This window comes from Lolium rigidum, chromosome 3 (assembly GCF_022539505.1).
Source record: "Lolium rigidum isolate FL_2022 chromosome 3, APGP_CSIRO_Lrig_0.1, whole genome shotgun sequence".
Lineage (NCBI taxonomy): Eukaryota > Viridiplantae > Streptophyta > Magnoliopsida > Poales > Poaceae > Lolium > Lolium rigidum.
The window spans coordinates 397257740-397276365 of NC_061510.1; the positions used below are offsets into that span (position 1 = coordinate 397257740).

General features: G+C 43.4%; 1 protein-coding gene and 1 long non-coding RNA gene across 2 annotated transcripts; both read right to left on the reverse strand.

The window, feature by feature from the left end:
- Positions 1–11163: 11163 nt before the first annotated feature.
- Positions 11164–11772, reverse strand: LOC124697723 (glycine-rich protein 5-like). Its single transcript, XM_047230268.1, has one exon. It carries the CDS (start codon positions 11770–11772, stop codon positions 11164–11166), a length of 609 nt encoding a protein of 202 aa, XP_047086224.1.
- Positions 11773–12648: 876 nt separating this feature from the next.
- Positions 12649–13867, reverse strand: LOC124700865. The gene is made up of 2 exons (XR_007001854.1): positions 13299–13867; positions 12649–13216 (listed from the first exon to the last, which is right to left on the reverse strand). It is a non-coding gene; the product is annotated as an uncharacterized LOC124700865 (long non-coding RNA).
- Between the last annotated feature and the right edge of the window lie 4759 nt (positions 13868–18626).

The window sequence follows — 18626 nt, forward strand, 5'->3', positions numbered from 1 at the left end:
AGAGTTGGCCAATAAAAACCTGATTGTAGAACTTTTTGCGCGGTTCTTTCTCCGGCGTGATGTCCTCCATAAGCACTTCCATGACATTTACTCAATATCTCTTGTTGTTCATATTCGGGAACACATCTTCGCATAATACCATCCACTCCTTCTTTATATAAGTGTGGGTCATCCCAGAAATAATGCCTCAAATCATAAAAGAATTTCCTCCTTTCCTGAGCTGAAAAGGTTGGAGGCAAGTACTTGGAAACAATAAAGTTAGCATAATCAGCATACCAAGGACTGTCTCGCGAGCTCACCTTTATCACGGCCAATTGTTCATTTGGAAAACTATCATTAACAGGAACAGGATCATAAACAATATTTTCCAATCTAGACAAATTATCAGCAACGGGATTATCGGCACCTTTCCTATCTACAATATGTAAATCAAATTCTTGCAAAAGAAGTACCCATCTAATAAGCCTCGGCTTAGCATCTTTCTTTGTCATTAGGTATCTAATTGCAGCATGATCAGTATGAATAGTAACTTTTGAATCAACAATATAAGATCTAAATTTATCACAAGCAAAGACTACGGCCAATAGTTCTTTTTCAGTTGTAGCATAATTTCTTTGAGCAGCATCAAGAGTTTTACTAGCATAATGAATAACATTCAGTTTTTTATCTACTCGTTGTCCAAGAACAGCGCCTACAGCAAAATCACTAGCATCACACATAATTTCAAATGGTAAATTCCAATCAGGAGGTTCAACTATAGGAGCAGTTGTTAAGGCTTTCTTAAGAGTTTCGAAAGCTTCCTTACAATCATCATCAAAAACAAATGGTACATCTTTTTGAAGAAGATTAGTAAGAGGCTTTGAAATCTTGGAGAAATCTTTAATAAACCTCCTATAAAACCCAGCATGACCAAGAACACTACGAATACCTTTAACATCCCTCGGATAGGGCATCTTCTCAATTGCTTCAACTTTAGCTCTATCAACTTCAATACCTCTCTCGAAATTTTATGTCCCAATACAATTCCTTCATTAACCATAAAGTGGCATTTCTCCCAATTAAGAACAAGGTTAGTTTCTTCACATCTCTGCAAAACTTTATCAAGGTTTCGCAAGCAACTATCAAAAGAATTCCCATAAACGGAAAAATCATCCATGAATACCTCTACAATACTTTCACAAAAACCATGAAAAATAGCAGACATGCATCTTTGAAAAGTAGCGAGGAGCATTACATAAACCAAAAGGCATACGTCTATAAGCATAAGTTCCATAGGGACAAGTAAAGGTGGTTTTCTCTTGATCTTTAGCTTTAACAACAATTTGTGAAAATCCAGAATAACCATCAAGAAAGCAAAAATGAGTATTTTTAGACAATCTTTCTAGCATTTGATCAATAAATGGTAAAGGGTAATGGTCTTTCTTAGTAACTTTATTAACTTTTCGAAAATCAATGCACATTCTATACCCTACAACCACTCTTTGAGGAATAAGCTCATCATTATCATTAGGCACAACAGTCATACCTCCTTTCTTGGGAACGCAATGTACAGGACTAACCCATCTACTATCGGCAATAGGATATATAATACCGGCTTCAAGAAGTCGTAATACCTCATTCCTTACCACTTCCTTCATCTTCGGAATTAGACGACGGCGAGGTTCAACAACGGGCTTTGCATCATCTTCCATATTAATAGCATGTTGGCAAATAGATGGAGAAATCCCCTTCAAATCATCAAGAGTGTAGCCAATAGCTCCTCGGTGCTTCTTCAATATTTGCAATAATCTTTCTTCTTCAAACTCGTAAGCTTAGAACTAATAATAACAGGATATATTTTCTTATCATCAATATGAGCATATTTAAGATCATCGGGTAAAGGCTTTAAATCAAAAACAGGATCTTCCTTTGGTGGCGGTGTTGTACCCAAATCTTCCATCGGTAAATCATGCTTGAGAATAGGTTGGCGAAGAAAAATTTCCTCAAGTTCATCTCTTTCTTTCCTAAAAATTTCGCTCTCACTATCCTCCAAATGTTGCTGCAAAGGATTGTTAGGAACAAGAACAATAGATGCACACTTGCTCCATTTTAAAATCATTACTAGGCAAATCAGCTTTATAAGGAGTTTTAGTAAATTTAGAGAAGTTAAACTCATAAGATTCACCAGACAAATTTAGTCAAAATTTTCTCTTTCTTGCAATCTATAATAGCTCCACAAGTATTTAGAAAAGGTCTACCAAAAATAATAGGACAATAATCACTAGCGGCGAGAACCAAGTACCAAAAAGTCAGCAGGATATTTAATCTTACCGCATAAAACTTCCACATCTCGGACAATACCAATTGGTGAAATAGTTTCTCTATTAGCCAGCTGAATAACCACATCAATATCTTCAAGTTCACAAGAATCAATTTCGTGCATAATCTCCGTGTAAAGCTCATATGGAATAGCACTAACACTTGCACCAATATCACATAATCCATAATAGCAATGATCACCAATTTTAACAGATAGCATAGGAACACTAGCTTGTTTGGGTTTATTAGGATGTGAAACAATATTAGAAGCATCTTCACGAGAAAATAATATGACCATCCTCGACATTTTCGGTCACAAGATCTTTAACTATTGCAACAACGAGGTTCAACTTTTATTTGTTCTTCGGGTTCTCTAGGTTTCTTTTCACTTTTATGAACCGCACTATTTATAACAGAGTACTCTTTCATTTTAGCGGGAAAAGGAGTTTTTTCAATATAAGCTTCGGGAATAACATGATCGGCGGTTTCAATTACAACACACTTATTAATAGATGAATCTATTTTATCTTTATATGGTTCATGATACTTATCAAAATTCTTCTTAGGCAATTCATAATGAGAGGCAAAAGCTTTATAAAGATTTACAGACAACTTGGGAATCAAGACCATATGTAGCACTCATATTACGAAATAAATCAGTATCCATAAAAGCTTCAATGCATTTATAATCATAAATTATACCGATTCTCTATCCTTGTCGTTCTCCCAACCTTCGGTATTTTCTTGGATCCGATCAAGAAGGTCTCTTTTAAACTCTTCTTTGTTGCGTGTAAATGATCCAGAACAAGAAGTATCCGGCAAGGTCTTGTCTTGAAAAGAAAGTCTTGCATAGAAATTATCAATAATAACATTACCAGGAAGCTCATGAATGGGGCATTTGAGCATTAAAGACTTCAATCTCCCCCAAGCTTGGGCAATACTCTCTCCATCATGAGGCCACAAATTATATATGCGATTCCGATCCTTATGAATTTCACTTGGAGGATAGAACTTAGAATAAAACCGGGGCACAATATCATTCCATTCAAGAGAATCCCCATTATCCAGTAATTTATACCAATGCGCCGCCTTACCGGCCAGCGATAAAGAGAATAATTTCTTCCTCACTTCATCCATAGCAATACCTGCACATTTGAATAACCCGCATAATTCATGCAAAAACGAGTAAATGATCACCGGGGTGGACGGTTCCATCCCCTTCATAGCGGTTATCCATAACACGTTCAATAATTTTCATAGGTATTTTATATGGTATCACTTCCTCACCTGGCGCCTCATCTACTACCGTTGCAGTAGTAGTAGATTTCCCAAATAGAAATTGAAGAGAAGAGCTCTCCATATTGACTTATGGCAGCGGGCAGAAATAAAATCAGCACAACGATAAATGTTTTCCTTACCAATTCCACTTACCAATAGCGCTTCACTCCCCGGCAACGGCGCCAGAAAATAGTCTTGATGACCCACAAGTATAGGGGGTGTATCGTAGTATCTTCGATAAGTAAGAATGTCGATCCCAACGAGGAGCAGAAGGTGTTGGCAAACAGTTTCGATGAAGGTTTCACTGTAAATGCTCACAGACAAGTATTCAGGGGGTTTTGATGTAACAGATGAAATAAGTACGAGTAAGTAAAATGCGAGAGAAATAATTGCAGCGAGTGGCCCAATCCTTTGTAGCACAAAGGACAAGCCGGTTTGTTTACTTATAATGACCAAACGTTCTCGAGGACTCATGGGATTTTAGTCTAGTGCTTTCGCTACATACGGCTAAATAATCTTCATTGTTATGATAAGTGTTGTGTGGGTGAACCTATGCTAATGTACCGCCCTTCCTAGGACTAATACATACTTGTGATTATACCCCTTGCAAGCATCCGCAACTACAAGAAAGTAATTAAGAATAAATCTAACCACGGCCTTAAACTCTGAGATCCTGCGATCCCTCCTGCATCGATATACCAACGGGGGTTTAGGTTTCTGTCACTCCGGCAACCCCGCAATTAGCAAACGAATACAAGATGCATTCCCCTAGGCCCATAAATGGTGAAGTGTCATGTAGTCGACGTTCACATGACACCACTAGAAGAATAACACCACAACTTAAATATCACACCATTGAATATTACTCAACCATAGTTCACTACTAACATTTAGACTTCACCCATGTCCTCAAGAACTAAACGAACTACTCACGAGACATCATATGGAACATGATCAGAGGTGATATGATGATGAATAACAATCTGAACATAAACTTGGTTCAATGGTTTCACTCAATAGCATCAACAACAAGTATAGATCGATACTGGGAGAGTTTCCCCTATCAAACAATCAAGATCAAACCCAAATTGCTACGGCGGTGACGGTGTCCAGCGGTGATGACGGCGGTGATGATGGTGGAGATGATGATGATGGTGATGGTGATGATGTCCAGCTTGACGTCGGTGACGATGGCATCGATTTCCCCCTCCCGGAGGGAATTTCCCCGGCGGATTCCTGCCCGCCGGAGAGCTCTTTTCTCTCTGGTGTTCTCCGCCCCGCGAGGCGGCTGTAACTCTTCGTGAGGTACCCCTTCTGGCTTAGGTTTTCGGGACGAAGGATTTCGCGAAGAAAAGGAGGCGAAAGGGGTCGTGGGCCCCCCAGACCACATGGCGGCGCGGCCAGGGCCTGGGCCGCGCCGCCCTATGGTGTGGGCCCACCACGGCTCCTCCCGGCTCCTCCTTCGGCTTTCTCCGTCATCTTGAAAAATAGGATTTTTGGTATAATTTCCTTCCACAGGTGATCTTCCGAAATATTGCCTTCGACGGTGCTTTTCCAGCGAGAATCCCGGCTCCGGTGCTTGATCCTCCAATAATGATGAAACATGCAAAATAGATGAAATAACATAAGTATTGTGTCCCAATATGAAATATATCAATGAATAACAGCAAATTATGATATAAAATAGTGATGCAAATTGGACGTATCAGGCGGCGGCCTCGGGTAGGTGGCTGTGAGCCGGGGCGGCGGCCCCGGAAGGCGGTGCGGCAGCATCTCTATGGTGCAGGGATGCGGCTTGTCACGGCTTGGGTGGCGACCCTGGCTGTGTGGGCGGTGGGGCAGTCGGCTCGGTCGGACGCGTCCTAGAGGGGACGGTCGGACGTTATGTCGGGGCGGCGACCCCGAATGAGTTGGTGTGATGCCCGTGGTCTGCGACCTTTTGCCCTGTGCAGCTTGGGTTGCGGGTGGACGGTTCGTGCGGCGTCGCAGCTCGAGAGCGAGCGGTGGTACGTCGGGGCGGCGGCCCCGGAAGGTGGTGGTCTTGGTGGACGCGCAGGGTGCGACGGAGCAGCGGTATGTCGGAGCAGCGGCTCCGAATGTTCGTCATCTTCGAGGGTGCTTGACCTTGGGTCGCTTGGGGGATAAGGTGACTCTCGGCGGTGGGCTTGGGCGGCAACGACAATGGCGTTGAGCATGGTTTGGTTGTTGCAAGACCGTGTTCGTCGGCTCCGTCCTGGCGTGTCCGAATGTCTTCAGGTTGGCCTCCTCTTACTGTGAAGTCGAAGCTGCCTTTGGGTGGTGTACGATGACCTTCGAGGAGCGGTTCGACGGTGAAGGTCCTCTTCGGTGCAGGTCTTGTGCATCTCCTCTCCGCGGCTCGTCGTCAGAATCGGAGCTACCGGCCTTTTCTTGGGGAGCCATCTGTTTGGCATAGACCAACTTGAGCTTCGCGTTTGTGTAGCTTTTGTGGGTAGCCAGGGTGGCTCGGTGTGCCTTCGCGGCGTCGTGTGGGTGGGTGTGGGCTTGGCCCTGTCTTTGTAGGTTTTTGCCCAGTTTTCTCCTAAAAACCGGACACCTTCTACTTAATTAATGGATGAGGCAAAGCTTTTGCCTCCGTTTAAAAAAAAAAAACATTGACAAAACTTGATACAACTGGAAGAATCAGTGAACAAAAAATTCATATCAAATAATTATTAAAGTTTCTTCTACATACTACACATACCCAAAATGTCGCACTATTATATATCGGATCGGATTGAGAATATTGCATTTCATAATGGAGAAAGTAATTATGAGGCACACATATGAGCTCAAAGTAATTGGGAAATTCTTACTCTTTATTTGGCCTAACTCTCCATTAAAAACATTTATTTTGCTGCTTCATTCGAAAGATCGTACAGTATACATCTTTAGGTCTTACTCAACTAAACTTTGCTTGAAGTTTGAAACTCAAGCACGGCATAAAAAGAGTGCAAGTTTATGTAAACTTGAACGATTTCCCGCGCGTTGCAGCGGGTATCTCTTTAAGAAATGTAACAAAACACATAAAATTTGGTTTATAGAATATGCAATATTTAGTTAACCATAGTAGGTGGGACACTAAATTTAATAGCCATGAAATGGATAAGTATTTGAAAATTTCAAGATTGTTATAATTTAGAGGTGTACGTGATTGATTTAGATAAGGTGAAATCAACCGACTATAGAAACAAATGATATGGATGGCTTGCATGAAAAATGCGTGCACATTGTGGCATTACGTTTAAAAATATATTATGTATGGTTATGTATATAAGAGCTCATAATTAACACTGAGTTAATTCGCAAACAGTTTATTTGGTAGCCAAAACTATTTGATGTTTAAGTTGTACATGACTTAACTATGTAATGATATAGCACGAGGATGCGATATTATCAATCGAGCGGCAAATAAAAAGAATGTCATTGCCAGTTTAATGGTTAAAATAGATAATCTAAATATCTTGCATGTAGAGATACATAATAAGTAAGAACTACTATTAATGGGATGAGGTGGACAAATAATTGGCTAAGGAAGTAGGTGATGTGGATAGCTTGCATGTGGAGATAGACAAATATTAATTACACTTATTAAAGTTTTATTTTATAAGAAATATAGATAGCGTGCCACACAAAAATTAAATATGATTAAAAAGTGTGTTCAAACCTAATATTTTGTTTAGGTTATAAAACCGACTATGCAAAAGCATAAATGCATGTATTCATCTATTTCAACAAGAGTGCTGCTATACACACGACAAATTTCGTACGATTTCTGTACGATCCAACTCATCACACGCAGGCAAAGAGCGGCTTGGCTCTGGGCTGAAACTCTGACTTGGGATCTGGAAGAAAAGACCTGGTCTATTCTCCCATCAAGATAGACCCTCTCCACTAAGTGACACGCGTGTAAACATCTCTAAAATAATTGTAGGCTTTTCAGAAATAGCTAGTGAAAAATAGGTGTAAACGTACCTGTTTATTTAAATTTAAAAAAATGTTATTTAAAGTTCTTTAAAAATATAAAATAAATACTTACATGTAGCTTACACTTGCCAATTCCCCAGAAAACATATGATTGTATCTAACTTATATAAATCTGAAAAATATACAAATAACATTATAAGGATTGCATTTACACATGAGAACTGGCAGTAAGTATTAATATAATATGTACATGCAAAAAATTAATTCAAAATTTTAGATACTTATAATATGTAAACGAACCGTGGCTCTCAGAGTGTCATCCTGCTTTGCCCCGGTCCCGCCCTTCATTGATTCAAAAAAAACTAGTTAGGGTGGATGTCCAAGGGTCGCATCGAGCGGTGTGTGGAAAGAGGGCTTGATATTGTCGAGGATCCGACGCGAGTCCCAAACCTCGAGCTCCTGATGTGCGTGCGGCGCTGGAAACTAGCCGTGGACACGATCTTCCGCATATCACGGTCATGGCGCCCCTCCTCCCACCCCTAGTGCGCTTGCGAGCTCCCTCCTACAGCAATGCAGCCTCCATGTTGTCGTCGTAGCGAGTTTGGTCCCTCGCCACTGCCTTCGCTGCTTGCACCATCGCTGGGCGGCCCGCTCCAACCCCCGGGTTTGCCGATCCTCCTTGCGCGAGGTGAAGGAGGAGCCGGAGTACGCGACGCCGCCCGTCAATCCGAGGCGTGGCGGCAACAGCGTTAGCCGGCAGCAGCACAGGCGCGCCGGCGGCGCCCTCCTCACCCCGAAGCCGGAGGTGAAGGAGGAGCAGGACGACGAGGCAGCCGGTAAGGCGGCGCTGTTGCGGAGTACAAGCGGTAGCAACGTCTCATCGCCATCAGCGATGACCCCGAGCACTGCCCTGTCTTGCGAGCGGAGTGCTTGGCGTCGTTGAGCGACAAGGACGCCTGGAGGGGCGACCTCAACGCGACGATCACCATGTCCATCCGTGACTCTGGGAAGCCGCTCGTGGACCTCACGGACGACAACGGGGCTGGGCCAAGCGGCGTGGTGAAGGACGGTCCCGACGAGCACGACAAGCAGGACGTCGTCGTCGATGACATGTACAACATCCACCAGTACACGACGCTGCAAGTACTACTAGATTAGGGTTTAGTTTAAATTTCATCCAATTTCGTTTGAATCTATGTAATATATAGCAAGTCTGAACGAATTCGCTTAAGTTTTAAATATCTGAAATTTTGTTTGGGGGACGCAGTAAACACGTCCTCAAACGATAAATCCGGCGTCGTAGGACGCTTTGCGGGACGCTGTTAGAGATTCTCTTAGTATATGTTTCGGAGCCAATGATATTTTAACTAGGCTAGGCAGTACTGCGGTTTGATTCTTAGCTGAACTTGTGCACTGGGAGAGAAATAATTAACACCAAGAGAATGGAGCACCAAGAGAAAGAGGAGTATCGTACACAGATCGGACAAGATTTGTCGTGTGCGAAGCACTTTCGTTTCAACAAACCGAAGACGATGCCTCACATTTTCCGAGGGCCACCGAGCTAGTTAGACTAGTCACAATGGGAAGTATCATACACTAGTATCATGTACATGATACTAGTTTATGATACTACCTCCACAATGCATAGTATCATAATATGGTATCATACTTATGTCATATTTAATGTTTTGTAGAATCTCAATGCAAATGTGTGTACATGATGTATTTGTCATGAAGTTTTCTAGGTTTATGTGTCATGATACGGTATCATATTATGATACTACTCTCATCTCTCACCTCATTAATTGATGTGACATATCAGATTTTTGCCAACATGGCATGTATGATACTACTTATGATACTCCCATTGGAGCTAGTCTTAGGATAAACAAGAATAAAACTACTTTTGGTTTACTGAGTATATATCAGCCTTCCTTTTTGTTAGTGGAGGGACTAGCACTACGCCGTGTGCATCAGTATATATGAGCGAAAGATGACATCTTAGTCTAATTTCCATGACGTAAAAATAGCCACATTGAGAAAACACGCTCGCAAGTGAACTAGCTAGTGTACGTTTGTCAGTTTTGGAACAGAAAGCACACACTGAGTTGAAATATACTCCCTCCGTCTTAAAAATGTAAGACGTCTAAACATTGGTCAAAAATTAAATTTTACAAACTTTAACCAAATAGTTAGATAAATATATTTACATCCACAATATCTAATGGATATATTAAGAAAATATACTTTATAGTGAATCTATTGATATTGATTCAGTACTGTAAATGTTGATATTTTGTATATAAACTAGGTCAAACTTAAAAAAAACCTTGGTTCTTACCTAATCCTTAGGCGCCTTATATTTTGAAACGGAGGAAGTATCATGAAAACCACATGACATACATACCACACTAAGAGCAACTCTAACAGTACCCGTAAAATGAGCCGAAACCGTATTATTCCGGCGAGTTTACGGGTTCGGGAGGAAAAAGGCTCAAAACGAAGCCCGAACTCGCGGCCTGGCCCGTAAACAGAGTTTGGGGGCCCGAGAAACTTGACGACCGCCCCGTATTTAAACGGGCCACAGAGGGGAGTTCGGTTTCCAAACCCTACTCCCCTCTGTCGCTGTCACCCGCTCCGCCGCCACCACCCACCTTCTCCAACGAGGAATCCACCGCGCTGAAGCGCCGCTTCACCCCAGCTACGCCACCCCATGGGCTCGCGCGGTAGCTCTACACGAGGTGGCGCAGGTTTGGGCGGCAGGGACTTGCCACCGCGCCCCCCCCCCCCATGTTTCGCACGGAGGCGGAACATCAGAAGTTCAACCGCTCAGAGGGCGCGCGCAAGCGCAACGCCCGCCGGTGGACGAGTTGGGGGCTCACGCCCCCCATGCAAGCTCGCCAAGTACGGGAACAACTGAGGCGAGGGCTCCTCCTCCGGCAGTTCGAGCCGCCCCCGCGCTCAGAGGAGGAAGACACCGTCATCGCGTGCGAGTCAACATTTTCCTAGGGGGATTACGTCCACAGCTCCGACGAGGGGGACACCGTGATCGCGCAGGTGGCGGCGATCACGGAGGCGGAGGCCCTCGCTCGCTGGCGCCAGGAGGAGGCCGACGCCGTCCGCCAAGTGCGGGAGTACGAGGCGGCGCGCTGGGAGGAGCGCATCCATATCTCGAGCTTGACTCCTAGTATAGGAGGTCCTCACCGTCCTCCACGTTGACGCCCTCGTCCGCCTTGACGCCTTCCTCCGCCACCACCGGCACCGCCGCGTGCAGAGGCCATCGGGGCCTCTTTTTGGTCGGAATTAGTTCGCGCGGTTAAGGCTAGTACTTAATTTACGTTTGTAGTACATATTATGTAAATATTGATGCTCAATCGGAGAATCAAAGTATCATCTATATCTGTTCATCGACGAATTCTCCCGCGACATTTTAATTTCGTTTTTCCAGTTCGTGGTTACGATTTCTGTTCCACGCGAGTGGCAAAATCATCCTAAGTGTCCTTTTCGACAGACTGAATCTTTTTCCGTTCTGAATTTTTCGGTTACGGTTAGAGATGGTCTAATTTGTCTGATACCAGACTACACTGGCCGAGCGTTACAAGACGCACACGCACAGACAGTCACTGCACGACCAGTCTGCAGTTAACATCTTCTGTACTGCGTGAAGCCAAGGGAGACGTCTGTGCTTGAGTACGCAAGCGCGATGCGCCATGCCCATGCACCGCACCTACGTACAACGCGGACGTCCATGCCCCGACCCTGCAGGAATATGCTACCATGTGCATGTGCTCTAGGCGTGACCCCGCCGGCGCATCCGCCGCCGTACCCGCCTCCGACCCCGCCGAATGGGGCGCCGCCGCCGGCGAACCGTCCAAACGGGACCCCTCCGGTGCCACCGACGCCGCCGATTGGCCCGACGCTCCCCACGCCGCCCCCGACGCCTCCCAGCGGGCCCGTGACGCCGGTGAAGACGCCGGCGCCGTTGTTGCCGAAGCCCCCGCCGTAGCCGCCGCCCACGGCCGGAAAGCCCGGCAGGTCCCCCATGCCTCCCACTCCCACGAACAGGTTCTTCGCGTCCGCCGTTCCCGCAACTCCTGCACCGGCGCCGCTCTCCGCGGCGGCAGCGGCCGGAAGCGAGGCCTCAGCTGCACCACCAGCAGGCGCGGTCCTGGCCGCCACCACGGCGTGTGCCGCTACAGCGAGGGTGAGCAGGAGGAGGGGTGCGACAGTGCCAAAGCATTTCTTGGCCATGGCGTTCTAGCTAGCTAGATTCTATGGTTTCCTCTATGTGTTGTGCGTGTGAGAGATCGATGCTACTGCTGTGGTTGTGGAGTGGTGGAGTACGTGGTTTGGTTTAAATAGGCGGCGGAGAGATCGGGGCAGATGGAGGGGGCTGTAAATGAGGCGAGTGCTGTACTGCTGTAGTGAACGGTTGTTCACGATTCAGAGGGAGTAGGTGAGACGAAGAGGTGGGACACCCAGATGCCGAATAATTTAAAATAAACTAGTTAAATGCCCGTGCGCTGTCACGGGTTTTCAAATTTTTTTTGTTCACCGTGGTGGTGCTTCATATTCATCTATTGTTTCGTCAACTTTGATAAATCTCCTTTGTTATTTTCATAAATCATGATTTTAGAGTTGCTACCTTTAGCCATGCCAAAGTAGCATTGTCTCTATGAAAAGTCATGCTTCCCGTGTTTTTCTTAGTTTTAGTCGATAAGAAATCCAGTGTTGTGTAGTGAATGAAATAATATATTGATCAAAGAACTATTTGGTTCGTGGATACACAAAGCGAGCTTTTATTTTTCTGCCAGATACATAGTTGCAGCGGTTACCTTTTTTTGCAGCACATGTCAATACGATGCATGTGAACACTCGTGACACATTTTAAATATTACTGTATATTGTCCAAAAAAACATTTGATCTGCTTGAAGTAAAATTCGATAAAAAAGTATACTCTAACTTCATAGAAATATAAACTAAGGACCAGCAGATTATCTTTTAAACTATTGTCTACACAGATTTAAATATTCTTGTACGATGTTAGGTGTGCCTTGTCTTCGGCTTCATTTGCATGAAATTTCAGTAAATGTACTAAAAATATCTCGCTCAGCTGGTAGCGACCCTCCAGGAGCAATAATCATTGTTACTACGAACTTTGATGTTAAATGATAAAAAAAAAATTGAACACCATAGATAACTCACAGTACAAACTTGATCAACCAATTCCTTATCGCCCCAATTTGTGTTGAATGATTAAATCATCGTTGTCTTGGATGATTACATCATCATCATTGTGTTGGATGTTATTACAAGACTAAATGTTTGTAGTTATTTCCAGATAAATTCACGAATTTAATTTTTTTAGAATACCAGCTAGTGATCAACATGGTCAGAAAAACATGTCAGAATCCTCTTTGTGAGTACCCCACCAGCTTCTCCTCTCCCTCCCTTGCTTGTTTATCACCTGTTGGTCACCGCTAAGTTTTGCTATGCCCGCTAGCAAGGGTCAGCTAGGTGTAAAGGTGAATTAGTGTGCTCTCCTTTCCTTCAATTCATTCTTTTTCTTGCGCATGCGATATCTTCCATGTACCTGTGAGAACGCAGAGCTGTTGCCTTATGCCACTCCAGCCGTGGCTGTCAACGCGGAACGGGAGCTGCAAGCCGGCCCGTTTCCCCTCTCGCACACGGGAGCTGCATGTCAAATTATATTAAGAAGTTAGTCTCAAGTCATGTTTAACTTGTCAGATGACATGGTGAATTGTTTCTCACACACCAATTTCTCCATGCGGTTAGCATTACCAGCGAATTAAATATCTTCTTTTCTGAATCTTGCAATGTGTCTCTAGCTTGTGTCCACCACAGGCGCAGGTTCAGATTCATGGTTGGCATGACCTGTCTAAGTTTAGACCACCCAAGGCCATTGATCCAGATTATGTTTACCACAACACAACCATTAAATATTGAGAATCTTGTTGCGCTGAACCGCAAAACAGACAACTCTTGTTATGTGGCAGTCCACGTTTTGTAGGCATGCCTGCTGTCCAAACTCTGCCTCCAACGAATAGCCAGGTTGCAAGCTTGCATCGTAATGGTGCCCAAGAACCCCAGATCACCTTTGCTGTGTCACATGTAGTTGCGTCACAGAGTGAGCATTGTAGATCGAATTGGAGGAATAATTTCCTTCGGGGTCCCACTACTAAACTCAAGTATCTTCAACCACCGAAGACATATGGATAGCTTGCATTGACACCCTCCCAGATCGCTCTGTGAATTGACATATCGGTGTTAACATCTCTCAGGCATTGAGGCCGGGTGGTTGTCTTCTTCCTGTCTTCGCTGTGACGCCTCCAACCTAGCAACTGATGAGTATGTGTAACGTTCAGTTGGACAAAACAATAGTGGTGCTTCACCCAAATTTAAAAAAACATATGAACCGGCAGGAAGTTGCTCCTTTGCGTTCCCCTCAACACCGGCTGCATCCCTTCAAATACCTATACATCACCATCAACACAAATAGTAATATTGATCAACTGATGTGTAAATGTACCATATGACACAACAAACAATTAATTACATTGGTACTGGAGGGAAACATGTGGCATGGATCATGCACAACAACTCCTACAGACTAAAGGAAGAGAGACCAACGTGCTAGGGAGCTTAAGAATGGTTCTTTTGTACATTGGTTTAGTTTCATGTTGGTTGGGAAAAAGGGGAACTTGAATATTTTACTTTGGTCACAGTTTCATGTTCTTTTTGTGAAATAGTAACCATGCCTCCCAATGAATTTGATAGTAACCATGCATCCCAAGTCCCAACAAATTTGACGGAAATTTTATCTAACGGGTAGTGTTTGACCTTGCCTCCCAACCAAATTTTACAGTAACCGTACCTCCCAATCGAAATATCTATTATGCATAAAAAATGAAGGTTAAATCAGATTAAGGACATGAGACACATGGGTAAGAAAATACTCTTGTGTACCTGGCAGAACTCGAGGGCTATTGCAGTTAAATCGAATTGCAATGCAAGGGGAGTGCTTCAAATAAATAATTTATGTTAGAAAGAATATAAATGTGTCACGAGTAATTAAATTGAAATGTATTGGATCTGCTCCAAATAATATTTATGACCATCCATCAGATACTCAGATTATCAACCTCTATTAATAACAACACTATATGGACTATATAGTCCTACATGAACAATCATATTTTCAATGGAATGTCTCCTTACCTATAGAGATGCAGAAGAACATTTAAAGAGCTAGAATAAAAAAAATACAGAGTAATCAGCCGCCATGATCTGCCACAGGCTCTTAATAACCAGCCCCGTCTGCAGCTACTTATGTTTGTTTTTGTTACAGCGTACTGTAGATTAAAAATCTCCTGTGTTTTTGGCTGTTGATATACTTTGTACAGTGTGAAGAGCATTTAAAGAAGAATTTCATGCGGCCTGCGGTTTTATTAGGCTCTTAATAATAATTTCCTCTCACTTTATGTGTCTCTGTTACTCTTAATAATAATTTTCTCTCCCTTTAAGCGATGAGTGTTGATAATCGAAATCTGCTGAAGATAGAGACAATGAAGCTCGGTTCAGAATTCTACAAAACTGTATTAACACATCAAAGTTAATTTGAACAATCGCTGTGGGCAGGATGTTCAGAAACAGGGTGAACCATGCCAGAAGCAACCAAATTATCAGATCTGTGGGGAATCAGCCAATCAGGAGGAAGGAAGGAATGAAGTTTATATGGAAGAATACTTGCCTCCCTCATCGCCGATTGCCGCTCCCATGCCCTAGCATCGCCGCAACCGAAGCTCTGATGGGTGTGGTACCCTGGGGCCTCGAGCTGCTTGACAGCGAATCAAGTTGAAGGCGAGCTTCTTGATCTGCTACAGGACATGTGGACGGCGGCGGCGGCGGTGATCTGGGCGTGACCGGCAGCGGCGATGTAGGCGTGACCGGCGGTGGCGGTGTCGATCTGTGGGCAACATGGGTCCGTGCGAGAAGCGAGTGTTGGGTGGCGAGGAGGCCGTGACGGAGTAGAACGGAGGTCGGAGGGGCCATCGTTGGAGCAGGAGCGTTCAGCGCTGTCAACGGCAAGGCAGAGCGGCGCCTCGTGAGATAAGGACTCCAAGAGGCTGCGTGAATTTCTTGGGCTTGGCCCATTTGGAATTTGCTGGGGCGCGAGCGATGCGTGACCAAGGACGACGACGGAACACGGTAGAGGTCGACGACGGAACGCGTTCCTCTTTTTTAAGTAGTACAGATAACATATTTGGTTTGAACACAAATCCAATAATAAGTCCATTGGATGTGTGCATGATCGATGAATTATAAATAGAGATGACTCCAGTGAATAACATAAATGGGTCAGGTAGTAGTAACATGAAAAGAATTAAGAAGGCAAATTAGGTCTTTGCTTAATAAGCCACATTGACAAAACTTGATACAGTTGGAAGAATCAGTGAACAAAAAATTCATATCAAATAATTATTAAAGTTTCTTCTACATACTACACATACCCAAAATGTCGCACTATTATATATCGGATCGGATTGAGAATATTGCATTTCATAATGGAGAAAGTAATTATGAGGCACACATATGAGCTCAAAGTAATTGGGAAATTCTTACTCTTTATTTGGCCTAACTCTCCATTAAAAACATTTATTTTGCTGTTTCATTCGAAAGATCGTACAGTATACATCTTTAGGTCTTACTCAACTAAACTTTGCTTGAAGTTTGAAACTCAAGCACGGCATAAAAAGAGTGCAAGTTTATGTAAACTTGAACGATTTCCCGCGCGTTGCAGCGGGTATCTCTTTAAGAAATGTAATAACACACATAAAACTTGGTTTATAGAATATGCAATATTTAGTTGGCCATAGTAGGTGAGACACTAAATTTAATAGCCATGATGGATAATTATTTGAAAATTTCAAGATTGTTATATTTTAGAGGTGTACGTGATTGATTTAGATAAGGTGAAATCAACCGACTATAGAAACAAATGATATTGATGGCTTGCATGAAAAATGCATGCACATTGTGGCATTACGTTTAAAAAAATATTATGTATGGTTATGTATATAAGAGCTCATAATTAACACTGAGTTAATTCACAAACAGTTTATTTGGTTGCCAAAATTATTTGATGTTTAAGTTGTACATGACTTAACTATGTAATGATATAGCACGAGGATGCGATATTATCAATCGAGCGACAAATAAAAAGAATGTCATTGCCAGTTTAATGGTTAAAATAGATAATCTAAATATCTTGCATGTAGAGATAGATAATAAGTAAGAACTACTATTAATGGGATGAGGTGGACAAATGATTGGCTAAGGAAGTAGGTGATATGGATAGCTTGCATGTGAAGATAGACAAATATTATTTACACTTAGTAAAGTTTTGTTTAATTTATAAGAAATATAGATAGCGTGCCACACAAAAATTAAATATGATTAAAAAGTGTGTTCAAACCTAATATTTTGTTTAGGCTATAAAACCGACTATGCAAAAGCATAAATGCATGTATTCATCTATTTCAACAAACCGAAGACGATGCCTCACATTTTGCGAGGGCCACCGAGCTAGTTAGGATAAACAAGAATAAAACTATTTTTGGCTACCAACACCACGGATTTAATTTTATTCTATACTTTTGGTTTACTGAGTATATATCAGCCTTCCTTTTTGTTAGTGGAGGGACTAGCACTACGCCGTGTGCATCAGTATATATGAGCGAAAGATGACATCTTAGTCTAATTTCCATGACGTAAAAATAGCCACATTGAGAAAACACGCTCGTTTGTCAGTTTTGGAACAGCAAGCACACACTGAGTTGAAATATACTCCCTCCGTCTTAAAATGTAGATAAATCTTACAAACTTTGACCAAATATTTAGATAAATATATTTACATCCACAGTATCTAATGGATATATTAAGAAAATATACTTTATAGTGAATCTATTGATATTGATTCAGTATTGTAAATGTTGATATTTTGTATATAAACTAGGTCAAACTTAAAAAAACGTTGGCTCTTACCTAATCCTTAGGCGCCTTATATTTTGAAACGGAGGAAGTATCACGAAAACCACATGACATACATACCACACTAAAAGCAACTCTAACAGTACCCATAAAATGAGCCGAAACCGTATTATTCCGGCGAGTTTACGGGTTCGGGAGGAAAAAGGCCCAGAACGGAGCCCGAACTCGCGGCCTGGCCCGTAAACAGAGTTTGGGGGCCCGAGAAACTCGACGATCGCCCAGTATTTAAACGTGCCACAGAGGGGAGTCCGGTTTCCAAACCCTACTCCCCTCCGCCGCTGTCACCCGCTCCGCCGCCACCATCCACCTTCTCCGACGAGGAATCCACCGCGCTGAAGCGCCGCTTCACCCAAGCTACGCCACCCCATGGGCTCGCGCGGTAGCTCTACACGAGGTGGCGCAAGTTTGTGCGGCAGGGACTTGCCACCGCGTCAAGCTCGAGATAGTCGAGCTTGACTCCTAGTATAGGAGGTCCTCACCATCCTCCGCGTCGACGCCCACGTCCGCCTTGACGCCTTCCTGCGCCACCACCGGCACCGCCGCGTGCAGAGGCCATCGGGGCCTCTTTTTGGTCGGAATTAGTTTGCGCGGTTAGAGCTAGTACTTAATTTACGTTTGTAGTACATATTATGTAAATTTTGATGCTTGATCGGAGAATCAAAGTATCATCTATATCTGTTCATCGACAAATTCTCCCACGACATTTTAATTTTGTTTCCAGTTCGTGGTTACGGTTTCTGTTGTGCGAGAGTGGCAAAATCATCTTAAGTGTCCTTTTCGGCAGACTGAATCTTTTTTCGTTCTGAATTTTTCGGTTACGGTTAGAGATGGTCTAATGGACGCTGCTACGTGGTGCGCGGTTACCAATTTGCGTTACACAGTGTCCCCCTTGTCTGAACCAGGATTTTTCCTAAAATAGAAAGTGGGACCAAAAGTAGACAGCGACGCAGTAACTGAAAAAGAAAGCATCCTGAAAGGCGCTTGTCCCCGCGCGAGAAGACCAGGTCCGCCAGCTGCTGATCCAGATGTAAAA

Bases quoted from the DNA above. Each gene is read 5' to 3' on its own strand.
- LOC124697723 (XM_047230268.1), bottom strand. From the start codon at position 11,772: ATGGCCAAGAAATGCTTTGGCACTGTCGCACCCCTCCTCCTGCTCACC.